This window comes from Lepus europaeus, chromosome Y, assembly GCF_033115175.1.
Source record: "Lepus europaeus isolate LE1 chromosome Y, mLepTim1.pri, whole genome shotgun sequence".
Classification (NCBI taxonomy): Eukaryota; Metazoa; Chordata; class Mammalia; order Lagomorpha; family Leporidae; genus Lepus; species Lepus europaeus.
This window is the reverse complement of record NC_084851.1, coordinates 3,959,552-3,978,648: the sequence shown is the minus strand read 5'-3', so window position 1 is coordinate 3,978,648 and position 19,097 is coordinate 3,959,552. Positions and strand designations below refer to the sequence as shown.

The window sequence follows — 19,097 nt, the reverse complement described above, 5'->3', positions numbered from 1 at the left end:
ATGAGTTAACAAAAAGATTACAAACCATAAAGTTCTCTTCCAAAATTTAATTTCAGAAAAACCCAGGTATTAAATGAAACATTTTTCTTCAAAGATTTTCATGCACCATGAGATATGCCATTATTCTGGCATTTATTTCCAAAGAATAAATAAAAACCTATATAAACAACACAAAATCAATTCTTTTATGTTAAATTTTTTTAAACTTCAGAAAGACTAAACACCTACTGACACTGGTTACTTACATTAACATCCTAAATACAATGATACATAATACCAAGTATTAAAAGTGATCAACACAATCTTTTAAGCTATCTATAATTGGAAGATTGCTAAGTGAAAGGTAGGTTGCAAACAGGAATAAGGATAAGAAGACTTTTAATAGATTTAAACTACTACATAGACAAATAAAATAATACATCACGAGGTACTGTATAATAAGTCATCAAGAAACAACAACTGTTTTCAGCTATTAAATTGAAGTACATAAAATTATTTTTGCAAAAATAATGCCTAAACAAAACTGCGTAATTAATTTAAAATTACTAATTATGAGGCATTATGGAAATGTACAGTCACAAATTTGACTTAATTTGGTATTTTTCGAAACCTCTTTTTTCTTACTTGAAAGGCTGGGTTTACAAAAAGAAATTTTTAATCTGCTGGTTCACCCGTAGCCAAACAGATGGGGCTGGCCCAGCCAAAGCCAAGAGTCAAAAACTACACCTGGGTCACCCACAGAGTTGCAGAGACCAAAGAACTGGACCAACTTCCATTGCCATACTAGGGATTTCCATTAGCAGGGAGCTCCATTAGCAGGGAGCTCATTGGTAGTGCAGTAGCAAGGACTCGAATCAATGTCCATGGGATTCCAGCATTGTAGTCAGTTTCTTACCTGCTGCACCACAATTTCAGCCCAGAAAATTTGTATTTATTTCACCATACAAACATAAACATTGAAGCAAAAAACAAATAAACTCTGATTCAAATATCAAATGGTACAGAAAGGATGGGGAAAAACAAAATTAAGTTTCTGTAGAAAACATTTTCCAAGGAATGATAACATATGGTTTCATGTTATCTTTGAAAGCCAGATTCTTTTTTCTCCAATAGAAAAATGTTAACAGCCTTGCTGGAAAAATTCAAAATCAGATGTTCTATAATTCTTAAATGAAATGCTTCTTCTAAGCATAATATCAAATTATTAAAAAAAAAAAAAAGTTCAGTATCTAACCAAGAGCTATGTGAATGATCTTAAAAAGCCTTATTAAATGTCAAGGGCATTAAGTATTCAAGCTTCCTATGTCTGTGGGCCAGAATTAGTAAAACTGAGAAATTAAACTATTATCTGTGGGACCAGCACTGTGGCATAGTGCTTAAGCCTCTTCCACCTGCAGTGCCAGCATCCCATAGAAGTGCTAGTTCAAGACCTGGTTCTGCCACTTCTGTTTCAGCTCTCTGCTGATGGCCTTGGAAGGCAGTGGAAGATGGCACAAGTCACTGGGTCCCTGAACCCACTTGAAAGAAGAAGTTACTGGCTTCTGATGGGCCCAGCTCCAGTTATTGTGGCCATTTAGGGGGTTGAAACAGTGAACTGAAGACCTCTATCTCTGTCTCTCCTTGTCTCTGTAACTCTACCTCTCAAATAAATAAATATTTAAAAAGTGTTAGCTGCCTTCAAGAATTATATTTAGATGGATGGTGGGGATGGACAGTGCTTGACAGAGGTATAATTATAGCAGAACAAAACAAATGAAGAATGGGGGAGCCAAGATGTTAAGTACCCATTTTGGATTCTCTCATTTGATAATACCATGCTACTACAGTACCAGAGACTTTCCTTCTGATCCAGCTTCCTGCTAATTCTCCCTATCATGCAATAGATTAAGAGTCAAGCATTTGGGTCCCTGCCATCCATGTAGAGAACTATACTGCTTTCAGTATGGCCTATTCTGAGCAGCTTCAGGCATCTGCAGAGTAACGTGCAATGGAGGAATGTCTTCTGTCTCTTCTGTTGCTACTCTGCTTTCTAGTACATGAAAATAAACCTTTTTTTTAAGATTTTTTGAATTTAATTGAGAGCTAGAGTTAGAGACAGAGAGAGAGATAGGAAGGGACACAGAGAAAGATCTTGCATCCAGTAATTCACAGGGGACCAATCACCTGGGCAATCTACTACTGTTTTCTCAGGCCATAGCAGAGACCTGGATCAGAAGAAAAGTAGCAAGGACATAAACTAGTGCCCATATGGAATGCCAATGAGGCTTAACCTACTATACTATAGAACTAGCATGGATAAACATTACCTAAAAGAAGGAAAAGCAATATGCATATAAGAAGTATTTACTATAAGTATCCATTTTCATTTTAATCTCAAATAATACATGTGACATTAAAGTACACAGATTTCTAAGTAAACATGGACTTACAAGCCAAAGGATAAAAATTATTCCCCCAATAAAAGTTTCTTGAAATCAATCAAATGTATTATAAAAGGTAAGTTTTTATGTACCTAACTGTTGTAATACAGTCGCTTTTACTCGTGTAGGAAGGTTTTCTGTCTGTAAAAGTTGTTCATATGCTTCTTTTGCAGTTTCATACTTTTTCTAAAGAGTAGAGAGAAAAAAGATATTTATAGAGAAAAATGATAAATCTTTAAGGAGAATCACTCTTGATCTCATCAATACATCAGTGGGTAAAATCTAATCAATAAAGGTAAAACAATGCACAATCACCTCTTCTGTATCAAAGACTACTTTTCAGACTCCTACGGATCACGAATTCCAAAATTCACAGGTACTGAAGTTGGTTACTCAATGGTACAAGACTGACTGCCATTTTAACAACTAGCTAGTTTAAGAGAATTTACATAAAAAAGATTCATAAGCTTTAGTATACTGTGAAAAAAATCTAAAATAAAAGGTGCTAATTTATTAATCACATTTTGTTGTTAAATCTACATCTAATAAAACTAACATCAAATATAAAAACATGTCATTAAAGTGCAGCTCTTAAAAAAATCTATTGACTCTATAAAGTTACAAGGAAAACAATTTTAAAATTCACATTATTTAGTTACTTTCACAAAGCTACAAAGGTAAACTGTCTGGGAAAGCATTGTTAAAGCAGAAACAGTTTCAAACAGAAGGATAACTTATTAAACAACAAAGTAACTGTTACTATCTTTCATAAAGTCTACCATAAGCACAAAAGTACTTAAAATTTTAAATAGCTTGTGTTCCAGGAAAATAACAAAGTACTACAAAGATTCAAGGGAAATGTGATTAAAAATAAATCATAGGGTCAACATTGTGACATAGCAGGTTAAGCTGCTGCCTGCAAAGCCAACATCCTACATGGGTACTGGTTCCTGTCACAGCTGCTCTACTTCTAATCTAGGTCCCTGCTAAAGTATCTGGGAAAGCACAGAAGGTAGTAAAATGAAACCCCTATAATGTAAAAGCAAGACCCAGACTCTTTTCTTTCTCCTTTAGCACAAGATGTTCTTGCCTGTCCTTTATCTAAAGGAATTCACTGACTTGATTGATACAGCTGGCCTTAAAAGGTTCTAATTACCTGACTCAAGGTGTCATATTTTTATCCTTTACATAAGAACTCTGATGGCCAGTATTGTCTGAAGGCTTTGCTTAAGAGAATTCAAGGTTCCAGTAGAATTCAACTGCCACCTTCATGTAATCTCCAGACTACCCGCAGCCCACCTGGTCACCAAAGATTCCCTGAAAGGTGCGGCATCACTGACCAATCAAAGGAAGGTCATGAGCAACACTGACCAACCAGGAACTTGGACATGAACAGATCATCCACCTCTCAGCTCCAATTTCAATCTACAAGGATCTTAATCTCTAACTCCTCAGGCAGCCTGGGAATTAAGCAATCATTGCTGGGCTCATTGCTCTGCACTTTATAACAAATATTTATTTCCATCACCCCAGTAACCAGTGATTGACTTTCTGTATGTACCCAGTTTGGGGATTCTATAGCAATGCCTTCAAATAATTGGGGATATTTTTTGGCAACAATGGCCCAAATACCTGGGCCTCTATCACCCATGTAGGAAACCCAGATGGAGTTCTAAAGTCCTGGCTTCAGCTTGGTCCCACTCTGGCCATTGTAGTCTTTTAAGGAGAACCAATGGATCAAAGATCTCTCTTTCTCCTTCTCTTTATCTCAATTTCCCTCTGTCTCTCTCTGTAATGCTGCTTTCAAATAAATAAACCTTTTAAAATAAAGCATATTTTCCACAAATTTTTGAAGACCCTTAACATTTTGGGAAAAATTTGCAGCTGGATATCATTTTAAAGATATTCCGTTTCCCATATACATATTATAAAGTTAAAAATTTTTTTCCAAAACAAAAAGAAATAAGCAGCACAAGAAACTGTTATAAATAGTATCCTGAAAACAAAACAACAGCTTAACATGACTAATACTTATAATTTCATCAACTAAAGCAGTTTCAACATTTTAAAGTAAAATTTAAGCAGAGGTAAAGTAATTTCAAGGACTACCAATGACTACATTAGAAATGAGCAGGACAATATTATCAAGTCAATGAATGGGTTAGGAATAAAGAATAGAGTAAAAACACTAACCAAAAGTGACAGAAAAAGAATCCTATTACTAATACTCTTATTTCTCACAAGCATACTATAAACCTAAACACAAACACAATCTCTACCTTCACAAAGATGTCATGTATATAAGGATTAATACTTACATGCCCACATACAGCAGTATAGCAACAGTGGTTGTAACAACCTTTTAGGCCACTGAGGCCTAAATTCCCAAACACAATAAAAGTGGGCTCAGAAAATGTACAGGCTGGTGGGAAATTAATTGCTCAGGAAAGCCCTGCACCTGGGACATCCCAAACTATTGAAAGAAAATACTGTAAACATTACCAAGGAGTATTTCTCTATGCCTGATAACTGCTTATCAAAGTCCATTTGAGCTCCGCACCTCCTCAACAAACAGCTTAGGAAAGGAATATGCCTGCTGTTCACACAGAATAAAGCTTTACTTGAAACCTTCTTCCCCCTATCTAGTCAGAAATAAAGTCTTTTTTTACTTTAACCCCTCGCATTGTTCTGACTCTAAAAATTGAGATCTAGTAATGACATAAAGGGCTTATGAAGCATGAAGTATGATACATAAAAATTTATAATGGAACAAAGTTTCAGGGGTAAGTATAAAATGCAGTATAAATAATCACTTCTGGTAATGCAGAAAAACAGTAACCTAATAAAGGCATCATCTTTTTTCTTCTTTTATATTTTTATATAACAAGAACCAACAACTACTATTCTGAATTATCTGTGACTAGTCAGGTGAACAGTAACATTTACAGTAAGAATTTCAAGGGCCAGCTGAGAAAAGATCATTAGGAACAGTGGATTTTTGAGCCAGATAACAGAGGAGGGTCCACTCAACTGACAATGAGTTCAATTGCCAACAGCTTTCCAGATTGCTGAGGCCACGGACTTCACTGCATGAGTCTAATGAACCTTCAACTTCAAAATTTTGTCAAAAAATGAATTACAATTTCCTTAACTTTTAAAGTATTCTGGCCAGTGCCATGACTCAATAGGCTAATCCTCCGCTTGTGGCGCCAGCACAATGGGTTCTAGTCCTGGTCAGGGCGCCAGTTATGTCCCAGTTGCCCCTCTTCCAGTTCAGTTCTCTGCTGTGGCCCAGGAGTGCAGTGGAGGATGGCCCAAGTGCTTGGGCCCTGCACCCTGATGTGAGACCAGGAGGAAGCACCTGGCTCCTGGCTTCAGATGAGAGCAGTATGCCGGTCACAGCAGCCACTGGGGATGAACCAACAGAAAAGAGCTTTCTCTCTCTCTCTTACACTATCCACTCTGCCTGTTAAAATAAATAAATAAATAATATAAAGTATTCTAGTACAAATAATGAAATATTAATGTTATACAACCCAGCCATCCCACTCCTTAGAATTTCCCCAAAGGAAATTAATTTGGAAACAAAAAAGCCATCTGCACATTAATGTTTATTGCAGCTCAATTCACAATAGCTAAGACCTGGAACCAACCCAAATGCCCATCAACAGTAGACTGGATAAAGAAATTATGGGACATGTACTCCATAGAATACTATACAGCAGTCAAAAACAATGAAACCCGGTCATTTGCAACAAGATGGAGCAATCTGGAAAACATTATGCTGAGTGAAATAAGCCAGTCACAAAGGGACAAATATTAAATGTTCTCCCTGATGGGCGACAACTAACAGCACCAAAGGGGAAACCTGTTGAAGTGAAATGGACACTATGAGAAACAGTGACTTGATCAGCTCTTGTTCTGACTGTTGATGTACAATGAAATACTTTATCCATTTCAATTATACTTAGGTGTTTAAATTTTAACTGAAAAGTGATCCCTGTTAAATATAAGAGTGGGAAAAAGAGAGGGAGGAGATGTACAATTTGTGACACGCTCAATCGGACTTGCCCCAAATGGTGGAGTTAGAAACGTGCCGAGGGATTCCAATACAATCCCATCAAGGTGGATGGAAGCAATGCCATCTCACTAGTCCAAGTGATAAACTTCAGTTCACAACTGATCACACTTATAGGTGTAAGAGTCAAAGGGGTCACACAAACAAAACTAGTGTCTGCTAATACTAACTGATAAAATCAAACAGGGAGAGAATGATTCAACATGGGAAGCAGTAGACACAGCAGACTCATAGAATGGCAGATGTCCATTCCATGAGCTGGGACTAGAACCAGTGCCCATATGGGATGCTGGTGCCTCAGGCCAAAGCGTTAACCCACTGAGCCACAGCACCAGCCCCATCAATATGTAGCTTCTAATATACTCTCTAAGTCTATGGTTAGTCTTTTCATTCTCGAACAGTGTTATGAGAGCAAAAAAGTCTATTGTTATTTAAATAGAACATCAATTATTTTTCTTATATAGTACAAAATGTTATACATGAAAATTAGCCATAAAAACCAAGTTTATGAACTTGTTGTTTTTTTAAAAGCTGGTTCACTCTCTGCAATGGCCAATGCTGGACTGGACCAAAGCCAAGAGCTATGAATTTCATCTAGGTCTCCTACATGAATGCAAAGACCCACCTACTACAACAATCTTCTACTACTTTTCCCAGGCCATTAGCAAGGAGCTGGATTGAAAGCAGAGCAGTCATCTGGATGTGGCTGAAAAGCCCATGAGAGCATTTTAGGCATGGAAAGCCAAGACACTGTAGCAAAATATATTCTACATGAAAGATCTCTGTGAGACCTCAGTGGAAAGAAGGGGCCATCAAAGAAGGATGTGCTGTTCTCTGAAGGGAGGAGAGAATTTCTACTGTGCTTACAGCCTTATCTGAATACTGACAGAGTTGGAGTTCACAAAAAGCTTCCAGAGCATTGGATGCTCATGGAGGCAAGAGCATGATCACTGACATCATAAATAAGAGTGTCAAGTGACTGTTAAATCAACAACAGGAGTCACTGCGCACTTACTCTCCATGTAGGATCTCTGTCTTTAATGAGTTGTACTATGAGAATTAACTGCAAAACTTATTCTCAAAAAGTACTTTATATGTTGTGTGTGTTTGTGTGTGTGCATGCAAACTGTTGAAATCTTTACTTAGTATAGAGTTGGTCTTCTATATATAAAATTAATTTAAAAAGAATCATAATGAAGAAAGGGATGGGAGAGGGAGTAGGAGGTGAGACAGGAGTGGGGGTGGGTGCATGGGTATAGGGAGAAAAGTTATACCTATGCAAACGTTAAATAAAGTTCTAATAAAAAATAAATTAAATTAATGGAACACATGTTAGCAGTAATAAATGCATCAGTTCCAAAATATCATATTTGAAATGCTTCAAATGACACTGCCAAATTGCCATGTTTATTAGCCAAAAGCTATTAAATTTTGTAAACTTGAATTCAAGAACAATAGATGAAAGGATACGAAATTTTCTATGGGCTTAATGTGTAAAATATCTGGCTCATTAAACTATTAACTGTTTGATCAAGAAAAAAGAATACCCCGGACTCTGAATGTACAATAAACCACATTCTGTGTTACCAAGGATTTTAAAAAAGCCATCAATTTAAAAAGGAAGACTGGACTCTGATACAAACTACTGCTTTTATGCAAAAATTATTTTACTCTTTTGAGAAAATTAATGCCTGACTTCAGGGAACATCATTATTTAGTCTCCCATCAGCTTAGTATTACTACCAACAAGCAAATTTTCTGATTTATCAACATGTTTAAGCATTTATAAATTATAAAGTACAATAAGTGCAAATCAATTTAAACAGAAAAAGATAAAAAAAGAGAGAAGTCAAGACAAACCCATGCCCACATGGGAACCTGGATCACAAGTGGGGGCCTATCCTTTACACCATAATGCTGACCCCAGAAAAGCTTTAAAATTATAATAATAATGTGATGCTATAACTAGTACTGAAACAGTATTTTTATACTTTGTGTTTCTATGTGGGTACAAACTGATGAGGTCTTCACTAATTATATACTGAATTGATCTTCTGTATATAAAGAGAATTGGAAATGAAAAAAACAACCTGGTGTTAAATTGGAAATGGCATAGATAATTAATTAATTTTTTTAAAAAAACTATTATGTAGTATCTCTGTCTTTAATGTGCTGTACATTGTTATTTAATGCTATAATTAGTACTCCAATGGTAGTTTTTTCACTTTGTGTTGCTATATGGGCAAACTGTTGAAATCTTTACCTAATATGTACTAAACTGATCTTCTGTATATAAAGAGAATTGAAAATGAATCTTCATGTGAATGGAAGGGGAAAGGGAGCGGGAGCGGGGAGGGTTGCGGGTAGGAGGGAAGTTATGGGAGGGAGGAAGCCATTGTAACCCATAAGCTGTACTTTGGAAATTTATATTCATTAAATAAAAGTTAAAAAAAATTATAATAATAGGGGCCAGTGCTGTGGTGTAGCAGGTAAAGCCATTGCCTGCAGTGCTGGCATCCCATATAGGTGCTGGTTCAAGACCCAATGGCTCGACTTCTGATCCAACTCTCTGCTAGGGCCTGGGAAAGCAGCAGATGGCACAAGCCCTTTGGCACCTGCACCTGCGTGGGAGACCCAAAAGAAGCTCCTGGCTCCTGGCTACAGATCAGCCCAGCTCTGGCCATTGCAGTCAATTGAGGAGTTAACCAGTGGATGGAAGACCTCTTTGTCTCTTTATCTTTATCTATTTGCCTCTCCTCTCTCTATGTAACTTTGACTTTCAAATAAATAAATAAATCTTTGAAAAAATATAATAAAATTATGTACCAAAGATTTTAAAGCAGTCATCATAAAAATGCCTCAACAAGCAGTTACAAAGTTTTGAAACAAATGAACAAATTGAAAATTTAGTAAAGGAGCATAAAATGTAAGTTTAAAAGAAACAAATGGAAATTACATAATTAAAACACACAGTAACAAAAGTCATAGGACATCGTCTGTAGGACAGAAAAAAACAATCCTCTGATATAATAAAATTGGGACCCATCGCAGAATTTTATCAACAAAGAAACAATTGAGTTAAGAAATGATACTCTTGGCCGGCACTGTGGTTTATGTGGCTAATCCTCCGCCTGCAGCGCAGGCATCCTGGGTTCTAGTCCCAGCGGGGGCTCCTCTTTCAATCCAGCTCTCGGCTGTAGCCTGGCAGCAGAGGATGGCCCAAGTGCTTGGGTCCCTGCACCCGCCTGGGAGACCAAGAAGAAGCACTCGGCTCCTGGCTTCAGATCAGTGCAGTGCCAGCCATGGCAGCCATTAGAGTAAACCTATGGAAGGAAGACCTTTATCTCTGTCTCTCTCTCACTGTCTATAACTCTCTCTCGCTGTCTACCTCTGCCTGTCCAAAAAAAAAAAAAAAAAGACACCCTTGGGGCTGGTGCTGTGGCACAGTGGGTAAAGCTGCCGCCTGCAGTGCCAGCATCCCATATGGCCACCGGTTCAAGTCCCAGCTGCTCCACTTCTGATCCAGCTCTCTGTTATGGCCCCTGTACCCATGTGGGAGACTTGGAGGAAACTCTTGGCTCCTGGCCTCAAATCAGCTCAGCTCCACCCATTACAGCCAATTGGGGAGTGAATCAAAAGATGGAAGACTCTCCCCCGCCCTCCTCTCTCTCTCTCTCTCTCTCTCTCTCTCTCTCTCTCTCTCTCTCTCTCTGCCTCTCCTTCTTTGTTGTTAACTATTTCAAACAAGTAAATAAATCTTAAAAAAAAAAAAGAAAGAAGAAAAAAAAAAGGCAGTCTCATATAAACAGCTTCTTAAAAATGTGTATGCCCTAAGTGCTTAATATGGGAAGAAAATGGAACTAAAAGAATATATGACAAAATTATTGTCATATATTCAATATGTCAATTTGTCAGCAAACATAAAACTTTCTCAAAAGGCTGAACAAACCTCAACTGGATAAACCAAAGAGGTCCCCACCAAATGCAAAGTTCCCATCAAAAACCACCTAAAAAGGCTGGCACCATGGCTTACTAGGCTAATCCTCTGCCTGCAGCACCGGTACCCCAGGTTCTAGTCCCAGTCAGGGTGCCAGTTCTGCCCCAGTTGCTCCTCTTCCAGTCCAGCTCTCTGCTGTGGCCCAGGAGTGCAGTGGAGGATGGCCCAAGTGCTTGGGCCCTGCACCCTGATGTGAGACCAGGAGGAAGCACCTGGCTCCTGGCTTCAGATCAGAGCAGCGCGCCAGCCGTAGCAGCCATTTGGGGGGTGAACAAACAGAAGGAAGACCTTTATCTCTCTCTCTCTCTCTCTCTCTCTCTCTCTCTCTCTCTCTCTCTCTCTCTCTCACTGTCTAACTCTGCCTGTCCAAAAAAAAAAAATTTTTTTTAAAGACACCAAAAAAGTGCCAATATAAGCATATGGGAGAGAAATTAATGCAAGAAAATTCTTAGATGAATGAAAGTGTTGATAGAAGACCTACCAGAAAAGGCATGATGAAAGGAATTCTTCAAAAAGAAATAAAGGAATCTGGGGACTCTCGAAAGAAAAGAAATAAGAGAAAGTGCAGATATATGGGTATATAAAACAAAATTCAACAAATGAGTTTTTAAATTTCATGAATGTGGCCAGTGTTGAGTGTGTAATGTAATCGCTAAAGTCACTGACACTGTGCAACACTGGCATCCAATCTGGTAACAGTGCAGGTCTTGGCTGCTCCAGTTTCATTCCAACTCCCTGCTAATGGCCTGAATAGTAAAAGCAGAATCTTTTACTCCTGGCTTCAGCTTGGCTCAGTCCTAGCCACTGCAGCCATCTGAGAACTGAACAAGCAGACTGAAGATCTCTCTCTTTTTCTTTCCTCTCTCTCTCTCTATCCAGTTGTGCTGTGTGTGCGTGTGTGTGTCTGATTCTCTATTTTAAATAATAAATCCTAAAAAAATTACTTTTCTAAATTATAGTTATTAAGGCAAATATTTGATACTAAGGAAAAATTTATTTAGGAAGGTGCATTTGCTCTACTAAGATACCCACATTCTGTATAAGAGTACCTGGATTTGCTATGTAGTTCTGGCCACTGACTCCTGCTTCTTCTTAATTTATATCTCTGAGGTGCAACAAGGATGGCTGAAGTGACTGAGTTCCTATCACCCCATTAGGAGATCTGGATTGTGTTCTTGGCTCCAGTTTTGACCCAACCTAGACACAACCATTGCAGGCTTTTTGGGAAAGAATCATCATATTAAAGAATTCTCATGGAAAAATAATAAAGGAAAGTTATATTAAAATATGTATAAAGGAAAGGGTAAAGACTGTAAAATGGATGTAAGAGGTCCATAGTTAATCTGAAGTGGATTTACACTACTCAGCAGTGGAAAATCATAGTACACTGCAATGACCAGAGAAATAACTAAGAAAATAAAAGATTTACTAAAGCATGTATCAATATGCCATCATAAAATTATTATGCCAATATGAAATTTTAAAAGTTCATGTTAGGGGATATAAAACAAGAAATCACACACAAATTAACCGGGGTGTATATGTGTGGCATTAACAAATAATACCATAGTAATCCCCAAAAATATCAGTTACTATGCACAGACACTAGTCTTTTTTGTGTGATCCCTTTGACTCTTAGACCTATCAGTGTGATCAACTGTGAATTAAAATTGATCACTTGGACTAGTGAGATGGCATTGGTACATGCAATCTTGATGGGATTGTAATAATTACATATTATTTCTCAAGTGAATTCCTATTTTCTATAGGCCATAGATGATTTCATTTTCTATAAAAGATCCTTAATATAATTACATAACTCCTGCATATTTGTGAAACATAGACCCCTTTTTTTAATTTATTTGACATGTAGAGCTACAGACAGTGAGAGAGAGAGAGAGAAAGGTCTTCCTTCCATTGGTTCACTCTCCAAATGGCTGATACAGCCGACACTGCACCTATCTGAAGCCAGGAGCCAGGTGCTTCTTCCTAGTCTCCAATGCAGGTGCAGGAGCCCAAGCACTTGGGCCCTCCTCCACTGCCCTCCTGGGCCACAGCAGAGAGCTAGACTGGAAAAGGAGCAACTGGGACTAGAACCCGGAGCCCATTTAGGATGCTGGCGCCACAGGCGGAGGATTAACCAAGTGATCCACGGCGCCAGCCCAACATAGACCTCTTTAATTTATCTTTTCCAAATAACTACATAATTTTCCAGACTTCTACTGTTTTAGATAATAGATTTTTGTGATTTTTACCTCCATCACTTCTTACAGTTTTTTATTATGAAGTTTTTGAATGCTCTTTCTGCTTCTTCACTGTCAATATTTTATTTAAATCTCATTAAGCTTTTTCTTCCAAATGCTTTATATTCAATTTTATTTAAATTCATACAATAAGTCCACTTATTCATGATATGATCTTTTTTATATAAAAATTGGATATGGCTTATTTTACAATTGTTTATTGTCTATAAAAATGCAATTGTCTATAAAAATTAAACTCCAGTAGTTTTCATATTAATACTTCTCAGCTGCTCCTTTCTCGATCCAGCTTTCTGCTTACGGCTTGGGAAAGCAGAGAAGGATGGCCCAAGTCCTTGGACTCTGAACCTGCATTCAAGACCTGGAAGAAGCTCCTGGTCCCTGGCTTCAGATCAGCCCAGTCTCAGCTGTCACAGTCATTTGATGAGTAAATCAGTAGATAGACAACCTTTCTCTGCCTCTCCTTCTCTGTAACCCTGTCTCTCAAATTAATAAATATAATATTTTAAATAAAGCATAAAACAAAGCTCTACTTGTTCCAGTGCAATTTGTCAAAACTAAGGACACACAAAGAATAGATGGGCATAGAATTTTTACAGTGGTTCTATGGAATTTATAGATTAACTAGATCACAAAATGTATGTACATTTTCACAATTCTAATTTTTCTAATCCATAAACAGACTTTTTTTCCACTTATTTGCATCAACTTCAATTTCTTAACCAATATTTATAGATTACAGTGTGTAGATCTTACACTCCTTTAATTATTTATTGCTGGGGCTGGCACTGTGGCACAGTGGGTTAACACCCTGGTCTGAAGTGCCAGCATCCCACATGGGCACCAGTTTGAGACCCGGCTGCTCCACTTCTGATCCAGCTCTCTGCTACGGCCTGGGAAAGCAGTAGAAAATGGCCCCAGTCCTTGGGCCCCTGCACCCCTCTGGGAGACCTGGAAGAAGCTCCTGGCTCCAGGGAATCAGCACAGCTCTGGCCACTGCAGCCAAGTGGAGAGTGAACCATTGGATAGAAGACCCATTTCTCAACCTTTCTCCCCTCTTTATCTCTCTCTCTCTCTCTCTCTCTCTCTCTCTCTCTCTCTCTCTCTCTCTCTCTTTCTCTGCCTCTCCTCTCTGTGTGTAACTCTCTCAAATAAATCGTTAAAAGAAAATTTATTCCGAAGTATTTTATTGTCTATTTATTTACTGTTACAGGAAATAGGCCTATTTTCTTAGTTTCTTCTGTAAATGGTCTATTGTACATGTAGAAAACCCTAATTTTTTTACATCTTTCTTTTGTGTCCCAGCATTTTACTGAATTTTTTAATTCTGACAATTCCAACAGTTTTTGGTACAGTCTTTATAATTTTCTATGCATTAGACCATGTCTTCTGCAAACCCAGAAAATTTTGGTTTTTTCTAGTAACGGATTTCTTTCCTCTTTTAATATTTTTTATCTCACTTCCAACATTATTTTGAGTATAAATGGAGAGAGTGAGCTACCTTGTTTTGTTCCAAAATTTAGAGGAAAAAAACATTTTGCCATTTCCCAATGGAGTATATTAGCTATGGGTTTGTGATATACAGTTTTAATTAAATTGGGATGCATTATCTATATGTTTAATTTGTAGAGAAACTGGACATGAAAAGATAGTGAATTCTGTTAAATTCCTCCCTATATCAATGGAGATTACTAAATATCCTTGTCCTTTATTCTGTCAAAATGTTGTATTACATTTTATTGATTTGTATAAATTTGAATTACTGCCTTCTGGGAAAATATTATTTTATTCTTTTCTTTTTTTTTTTTTTTTTTTTTTTTTTTTTAATTTTTGACAGGCAGAGTGGACAGTGAGAGAGAGACAGAGAGAAAGGTCTTCCTTCTGCCGTTGGCTCACCCTCCAATGGCCGCCGTGGTAGCGCGCTGCGGCCAGCGCACCGCGCTGCTCCGACGGCAGGAGCCAGGTGCCCCTCCTGGCCTCCCATGGGGTGCAGGGCCCAAGCACCTGGGCCATCCTCCACTGCACTCCCTGGCCACAGCAGAGAGCTGGCCTGGAAGAGGGGCAACCGGGACAGGATCGGTGCCCTGACCGGGACTAGAACCCGGAGTGCCGGCGCCGCAAGGCGGAGGATTAGCCTGTTGAGCCACGGCGCCGGCCTATTTTATTCTTTTCAATGAATTTGGATTTCTAGGGTTTTTTTTAAAGATTTATTTATTTTTTGAAAGGCAGAGTTACAGAAGCAGAGGCCAAGGGAGACAAAGAGGTCTTCTATCCACTGGTTCTCTCCTAAGATGGCCATAACATTAGTGGGAGCAGAAGGATCCAATGCCAGGAGCCAGGAGCTTCTTCTAGTCTCCCACATGGGTGCAAGGGACTAAGGGCTTTGGCCATCTTTTACTGTTTTTTCAGGCCATAGTAGAGAGCTGGGTCAAAAGTGAGGAAACCAGGTCTTAAATGGCACTCATATAGGATGTCCACACTGCAGATGGCGGCTTTTACCAGCTACACCACAGCAACAGACCTTCTAGTGTTTTCTTAAGCATTTTTTTTTCTGATTCTAGTGTTGAGGATTTTCATTAATCTTACTAGAATAAATAGAAAATCAGTTATCTATAAGAAGATACAGAAACAATTCCTTTAAGCTATCCATAATTTTGAAAAAAAGAATCCTAGCAAATTCAAGAAAATGTAATTTGCAGATAACGAGAGAGTACTCCATGAGGAAAAGACAAAACCAAATATTTACAAAAAAGAACTTTCATTCTCCAGTTTAAAAATGTAGGGGAAAAAAGTGAAGAGAATGTACATTTCCACCCACTGGAAATTAGCTTAATAGTTTAGTCTATTTTAGCAAAATAAAGACAAGTAGGTAAGAATATTTTCAATTTGGAGAATATTCTGGAATTAACAAGAAAAAGAGAAGCACTGAAATGAAGAATGGCAGCAAAGATACTCAAGGATCCAAAGTCACCACATGAAAATATACCACCCAAATTCCCATTTCTCAGAATAGAGTAAATTTAGACTTTAAGCCTCATGACGTCAATTTGGTTTCTACCACAAACTAAACAAAAAATATGTCTAAGTTAGAAAGATGCAGATAAAAAAATTCTGTTATGTCAGAATTAGTCAACTTAAATATTCTTACTTTTGTTTATTAAAAGAGCTTTCAGTGAGATTTGGCAATTTTAAGATCCTACAAAACTCAAATCATCACAATATTGCATATGAAAGTATTAAAAGAAAAGTATAACCAGTAAGAAAGAAAAAAATTCAAAATAAACTCCACAAAATTAAGAGTTGGCCGATAAAGATTTTTTAACTATAACAGTCATAAAGAAGATAGCCAATTCTCAAAATACATTTTCCAAAGTAAAATCATTCTTTAAATTATGCTTATATGGGCCGGCGCCGTGGCTCAACAGGCTAATCCTCCGCCTTGCGGCGCCGGCACACCGGGTTCTAGTCCTGGTCGGGGCACCGATCCTGTCCCGGTTGCCCCTCTTCCAGGCCAGCTCTCTGCTGTGGCCAGGGAGTGCAGTGGAGGATGGCCCAAGTGTTTGGGCTCTGCACCCCATGGGAGACCAGGAGAAGCACCTGGCTCCTGCCATCGGAACAGCGCGGTGCGCCGGCCGCAGCGCGCTACCGCGGCGGCCATTGGAGGGTGAACCAACGGCAAAAGGAAGACCTTTCTCTCTGTCTCTCTCTCACTGTCCACTCTGCCTGTCAAAAAAAAAAAAAAAAAAAAAAAATTATGCTTATATGAATTTGAATTCAGTAAATCTTATGTCTTGGGGGTGTATGTAGAGGACAGTAAAATGGTGAGATATCCAACACATATTACATATACATATAAAATTATTTTCTTTGAAATGGTACTATGAACTGTATTTCACAACTGAAAATCAAATGGTTCAGTACTGTTAGTGTGATTATAGTGTATCTGATTTAAATCTTCAGAAACCTTTTATAAATTTACCACCATAAACTACAAATTGACATACTACTATGGCTTTTATTTCTATAACAATCCATGTTTACTCTACAAAAGAAAATACATCAAAATTAAAGAGAAATAGTTTCAAAAACATTGAAATATTACTAGCTATACATTATTCATTTTGAAGTTAGTTCTCAATCTTAGGAAAAAATAGATTTCAAAGAAAATATTTTAACACAATCATTCATCAATATTTTAAGGAGATTAGGTATTATACATAAAAACAGCACAAAGGTGTTAAAGCAAGTCTTATTAAAAACTGAGTATCGGCCAGCGCCGTGGCTTAACAGGCTAATCCTCCGCCTCGCGGCGCCAGCACACTGGGTTCTAGTCCTGGTCGGGGCACCAGATTCTATCCCAGTTAACCCTCTTCCAGGCCAGCTCTCTGTTATGGCCCCGGAAGGCAGTGGAGGATGGCCCAAGTCCTTGGGCCCTGCACCCGTGTGGGAGACCAGGAGAAGCACCTGGCTCCTGGCTTCGGATCAGCGCGATGCGCCGGCCGCAGCAGCCATTGGAGGGTGAACCAACGGCAAAAAAAGGAAGACCTTTCTCTCTGTCTCTCTCTCTCACTATCCACTCTGCCTGTCCAAAAAAAAAAAAACACTAAGTATCACATTTAAGATAGTAATTAAATCAGAAAGTTTAAGGTAGTTACAAAACCTAATAAACACATATTGAATATGAATCTCAAATTCCTTCATGTATAAATGACTAAACTGTGGGAAACTCAATAAAACTGACATTTTTATAAATTAAAGCATGATATTAGTACATTTTAAACAAGTTAAAGTAAATGTGAAGACGGTTATTTATTAGTTCTTATTCTTGTCCTATGCATATAATAAACACTTACCTGGGTTTCATACAGGTGGGCAATGTGAAATTGAACTGCAATGGGCCATGGGAAAACATCAATTTCAATGCAGCAAAGTTTAAAGAAATAAGTAGAAATAACATAAAAATAAAAATGTACATAAATGTTAAAATAATGTATATTTGCTTAAGGATACAAATTTAGTTTTTCATAAAATACATTAAACATAAGTACACAAAAATTCATTAGTTATAATACATGTATTATTCCAAAAACATTATGAAATTATAATATATAAGTATATAGTTCATAAAAAGTTCAAATCAGAAACAAATAATACAGTGGAAACTAATTTTTTTCAATTCTTCAGAATTAAATGCCTTTTCTTTAACAAAAGAAAAAAGATAAACCACATTAAAAAGTGAAATTATAAAGCAAGTAGTCATAAATCTGAAGTTCAAATTAAGGTAGAATAGTATGGCTTCTTTGGAAGCTCTTCTTTATGCCCAATTCCTATCAATAGAGCATGAATGCTTGAACATATTTAATAATGATGAATACATCTGAATCTCAATGTATAACTACAACAAAAGCCTTAATGTTTAAGTTATATGCTTTTATTTATCAGTGACAAATCTTATTTTTTTTCTATCCATGAAAATCTTCAAAATAGTATGTAAGATATTTATGATGCACATGGCCTTCAAAAAAGTCCTGATAGGGCTGGCATTGTGACATAGAGGTAAAGCCACCACCTATAAAGTCAGCACCCTATATGGTCACTAGTTCTAATACTAGTTGCTCCACTTCCTATCCAGCTCCCTACTAATTGCACCAAGGAAAGCAGCGGAAAATGGCCCAAGTCCTTGGTTCCCTACAACCACATGGGAGACCTGAAAAAAGCTCCTGTTCCTGGCTTTATTCCAGCCAAAACTTAAGCCCACTGCAGCCATTTGGGGAGTAAACCAGCAGATGGAAGTGCTTTCTCTCTCTCCCTGTCTCCCTCTCTCCCTGTCTCCCTCTCTCCCTGTCTTCCTCTCTCTCTCTCTCCACCTTTGAAATAAATAAAATAAATCCTAAATAAATAAAATTAAAACATAAAAAGTCATAATAACCTCTTTTTCTCTTATCTTTGCTATATGCTCCCTTCCCATTCTCTCAATCCCTGACAAAGATAAAACTCTACCTAAGAGGTTTAATTAAATCAACAATTCCTAAAATCAGCTCATATAAGATTCTCATTCAAGGAGTTTATCTAATAAGCTACCACCTTCAATATGTTCACCAGGTTTCTAGTAAATATTCTGTATCCACAATAGACAAATTGTACCACTAGATAACTCTTAGTTCCACTTCATAGAAGAAAAACTACCCAAATTCTTCATAAGTAACTACAAAATCAAATACCTTTTTGAAATACAGCTATTGTTTGATTGTTACAAATTAAAAGTTAAACAGCTATACAGTAAATAAAAGTATTTCATTTTTAGAAAACAAAAATACCATATCATTTAAAAAAAAAAAAAA

At 37.5% G+C, this 19,097-nt stretch overlaps 1 protein-coding gene across 12 annotated transcripts in view; it reads right to left on the bottom strand.

The window, feature by feature from the left end:
* The window catches only part of LOC133754237 (lysine-specific demethylase 6A-like), a 211,330-nt gene that overhangs the window by 117,340 nt on the left and 74,893 nt on the right, over positions 1 to 19,097 (bottom strand). For all 12 annotated transcript variants that reach the window (XM_062184736.1, XM_062184729.1, XM_062184730.1 and 9 more), the window contains 2 exons: positions 17,610 to 17,644; positions 2,513 to 2,606 (listed from right to left, as the gene is read on the bottom strand). In XM_062184736.1, coding sequence (XP_062040720.1) covers positions 2,513 to 2,606; positions 17,610 to 17,644 — 129 coding nt within the window. The remainder of the gene's footprint in view (positions 1 to 2,512; positions 2,607 to 17,609; positions 17,645 to 19,097) is intronic.